Source organism: Protobothrops mucrosquamatus, unplaced genomic scaffold (genome assembly GCF_001527695.2).
Source record: "Protobothrops mucrosquamatus isolate PMUCROS unplaced genomic scaffold, P.Mucros_1.0 scaffold1134, whole genome shotgun sequence".
Lineage (NCBI taxonomy): Eukaryota > Metazoa > Chordata > Lepidosauria > Squamata > Viperidae > Protobothrops > Protobothrops mucrosquamatus.
In genome coordinates this window covers 2,178-6,171 of record NW_015387352.1, presented here as the reverse complement: position 1 = coordinate 6,171, position 3,994 = coordinate 2,178, and the positions used below count along the sequence as shown (strand labels likewise).

Genomic DNA, 3,994 nt, shown 5'->3' with positions numbered 1-3,994 from the left:
CCCCCCCCCCCCCCGCTCTTGCTAGTAGAACAGTGACTATACTTTCCCTGCAAAAATCATGAATAGGTGCTTGCTGATAAATTCTGGCTGACTGTAATAATCAAGAATTAAATTCATTTGTCAGCTTAAAGTTGAATTTCACCATATTTTCTAAACTGTTAGTCATGTTTACTTTAAGACCATTGATGTCAGTAGATCTGTCTCCAAATCTGTTAGTTTGAAATCTCAAATATTGTTTAACATTTTCATTTTCCAGTACACAAGTCTCTCTCTCTCTCTCTCCCTCCCTCCCTCTCTCCCTCCCCCCCCCCCCCCCCCCCCCTCCCTCCCTCTCTCTCTCTCTCTCTCTCTCTCTGTATGTATGTATGTATGTATGTATGTATGTATGTATGTATGTATGTATGTATGTGTGAAAACAGGGTTGAGTGTAAAGGTGATTATTTTAATATCCTGACCATATAAAAATGGCAATCTAGCTGTTTCTCAAGATGGAGAAGTCCTAGCACATGAAATTGGTGTGATAAAATTCTATGATAAAAGAGTGCTGCAGCACTTCTTAGGTATAATTTTTTAGTCTATACTGAATACCAGAGAATCATTGATATTCTCTGACCACAGAGTTTGGCAAAACTGTATTTTGGGTTTTTTTTTCCTCCTGAAACAATATTCAACCTTCTTAGAATATGCAAAAAGTCTTTCATTTAAGATATTCAATGCTTTGAAAATATCTAACCTGGCAAAAGGAACTGCAATTCCTGCTCCTTGTCTTACTGTTCTTGGATTGCACTGCTGCTTGGTTACACAGGACCAGATTGGAATGGGACAACTCGCCACGGCCAACTCGCCGTGGCCATCTCACCGCGGCCATCTCACCAGGGTCAACTCGCTGCAGGCATCTGGCCGGAGCCAAATCGGCATTGGCATCTCACCAAGACCAATTCGCCACGGGACAACTCACCGTGGGACAATTCCATGTTGCATAATTCAGTGCGATAAATTTTATCCACCACTGTTTCTTCGACATTATTTCCATTGACAAAAGTGGAACTAGCGTAGAGGAAACAGTGGCAGAGTTACCCCTTGTGGATTGTCTTGTGGTGGGTTATCCTGCCGCGAGTTGGTCGTGGCAAGATGGCCACGGTGAAATGGCTGCTGCAAGTTGTCCTAGACCCAGACCAGTTCCTCCCCAGGAGGTCAGTGGGGCCTTTCTGAATAGGGTTCCATAGGATAAGACAGGTGGCCCAGCCAGGTAATTGTAGACTTTTAAGCTGCTGTGTAATTCACATGGCACTAAATATCATTCTGGTGGAAAGAAATGATTTATATTTCAAGATTTTTTTTTTATTGAACACTGATCGTTCTTTGTATGCTTGGATAGTTGTCCCTGATTATTAATATATTTAAAAATAACAACGTTAGAGAACAACATCAGCTGCAGTGAATCCTCAGTTTTCCATGTAAGCCTATGAATCTGTCTACTCATTTGTCTGGCTGGATTTGTGTAAAAGGATAGGGTGGGCTAAAATGGAATTGAATAGCTTGTGACTGATAGTACTGTGGGAACCCAAGCATTATCTTAATATGTTACATAACCCAGGGCATCAGGTTAAGGCAGTTAATTTAGATATTATGGGAATAAAGCCATTGTGTTTCGTTAAAATGGGATTAGAAGATGTGTTATCTGGATCAGAGGCCCCCAATCTTTTCGGCACCAAGGACCGGTTCTATGGAGAAAGATTTTTCCGCGGACCAGAAGGGGCGTGGTTTCGTGTGCTGCCTGTATCCAGCGGATGGGGCTTCACTTGTTTGCGCGACCCGGTTGCTGGTATGCCACGGCCTGGTGCGGGTCCACAGATCGGGGGTTGGGGACCCCTGATCTGGATGTTCATTCTTCCCCATTCCCAGTATTTGATGCTTGGGTCCAGGTGCACAGTAAAGCTTCATAGCTAAGTGGGAATATGAATCTTGGTCCTGGTGTCCAGTTCTTTCTGCTGAATTGATTGCATGCTAACTGATTTAGGGCCTTTCTGTTTTATAAATTACAGTCTCAGCCTTTGCAAATAAATATGTATCTATAATTGGGTGTGTTTGTATATCCTCTTGCTTTTCTTCCCAGAAAACTTCAGTCAATAACAAACTGAATTTTAAAAACATCTATCCATTGAATAAAATAGTAATTGGAATAGTTGTATCTCACTTCTTCCTGGGTGGCCTCTTTTAGTTGAAACATTAGTGTGCAGAAATCCCCTGTGATCTTTGGAACAGGTTTTCCACATGTATCCAGATCTATTCTGATTTTTCTAAATTCTGTTTTGAGTTTTTAGATTTGTTCTAAAAGAATTTCATTGCAAAAAAAGGGATTTGTTTTACATGCTTATGTATTTATTTGTCATCTTTTTTTTTTTTAGGTGGTGGCAACTGCCTTATTACTGGGTGGGAATTAAGATGTATGACCTTGTAGCAGGAAGCCAATGTCTGAAAAGCAGCTATGTGCTTAGCAAATCCAGAGCTTTGGAACTCTTTCCTATGTTACAGAAGGACAGACTCGTGGGTGCCATAGTCTACTATGATGGTATGTCCTCCCCTTTCTTGCCAGTCTTAAAAGCAAAAGCTTTGATCCTGGTTGTGAATCTTGAGCCGATTCTATCACTAGCTATATTGCAGAGGTACTGACCAGCCCTTGAGTTCATGCATTTCTCCCTTTGCACCACCCTGCAAGAGTCTTTAAGTACCAACTGCTTTTTTCACCCGCTGCACTGTTTAGCTAATCAGTTAGAAAAAGTTGCCTTAATTACAGTTACCTTTCATTAAGCCATGCTGGCATAGTATTGCAGGCTAACTCTGCCCACTGCCAGGAGTTCGATCCTGACCGGCTCAAAGTTGACTCACCCTTCCGAGGTCGGTAAAATGAGGACCCAGATTGTTGGGGACCATATGCTGACTCTGTAAATAGCTTAGAGAGTGCTGTAAAGCAGGGGTCCCCAACCCCTGGTCCGTGGACCAGAACTGGGCCGCGGCATGCCAACAACCAGTCCGCACAAACAAGCAAAGCCCCATTGATGAGTTGCAGGCAGCACACAAAACCATGCACTCTCCAGTCCGTGGAAAAACCTCTCCATGGAACCGGTCCCTGGTGCTCAAAAGGTTGGGGACCTCTGCTGTAAAGCACTGTGAAGCAGTATATAAGTGCTGTTGCTATTGGTGTTTTAGCTCTTTTCCTAGCAGATTTTCTCCCAACAACAGAACACTATGGCAGAGAAGATTCATTGTTGTTCCTCTTTCACATAGCAAGTGAAGCACACCCATCTCGAGTCCCTTCCTTCATGCTGAAAAAAAGATATAGATACTAGATTAGTCTTGTCCCCTTTTGCTTTCAATGTCTATTTGTGCCTATTTGTATGAAAATTCCTGAGAACATGCCAGAACTAGTTCTGGGAAGATGTTCATGTCTTTGAGTCAGGTAGATCTGTTCTTTCCTCATGTATATTGTCTTCTAAATTAACTTCTCTGTGGCTGGTGGATAAACGAGGCGTTATCATAGATGGGAGCGTGCCAAAGAACTTACTTTGTAAAATCTGTATTTAGTTCCATTATTCACTGAGGTTTCCAGATGTCTCTTTTAGTCTGCCAGTAGAATGCTCCACCTACTGGTGGCTTTTGTGACTAAAAAAACCCCCATTTCATTCTTCCCTTGGATTTTCCCAAATGAAAGTTGATTTTTTCATTTGCTTCTGTATGCATGTTGCTACTTCATCAAAATACGTTGCTGCATGCAGAATGATCTTTTATATTTTTTTATATTAGATATTTCTCCAATTCTGCTTTTGAGAAACTTTTTGTAGGCAAGCATAGATACGTACGGATAAATACATGAGTTGGGGATGAAATATACTAGCAAATTAGTCCATTTACTTTTTGTGAAGGGGGAAGAAGAAAATTAAATTTATATAGCTTGAGCAAATTTAGGTTGGGGGATAATGAGGAAGCACCTCAA

At 41.7% G+C, this 3,994-nt stretch overlaps 1 protein-coding gene across 1 annotated transcript in view; it reads left to right on the top strand.

Annotated features, from left to right (window-relative positions):
- LOC107291502 (glycerol-3-phosphate dehydrogenase, mitochondrial-like) overlaps positions 1 to 2,766 on the top strand; it is a 35,082-nt gene extending 32,316 nt beyond the window's left edge. Inside the window, exon 6 of the mRNA XM_015820500.1 lies at positions 2,409 to 2,766. Within this exon, the coding sequence (XP_015675986.1) occupies positions 2,409 to 2,673 (265 nt within the window). The 3' untranslated portion in view covers positions 2,674 to 2,766. The remainder of the gene's footprint in view (positions 1 to 2,408) is intronic.
- The last annotated feature ends 1,228 nt before the right edge of the window (positions 2,767 to 3,994 follow it).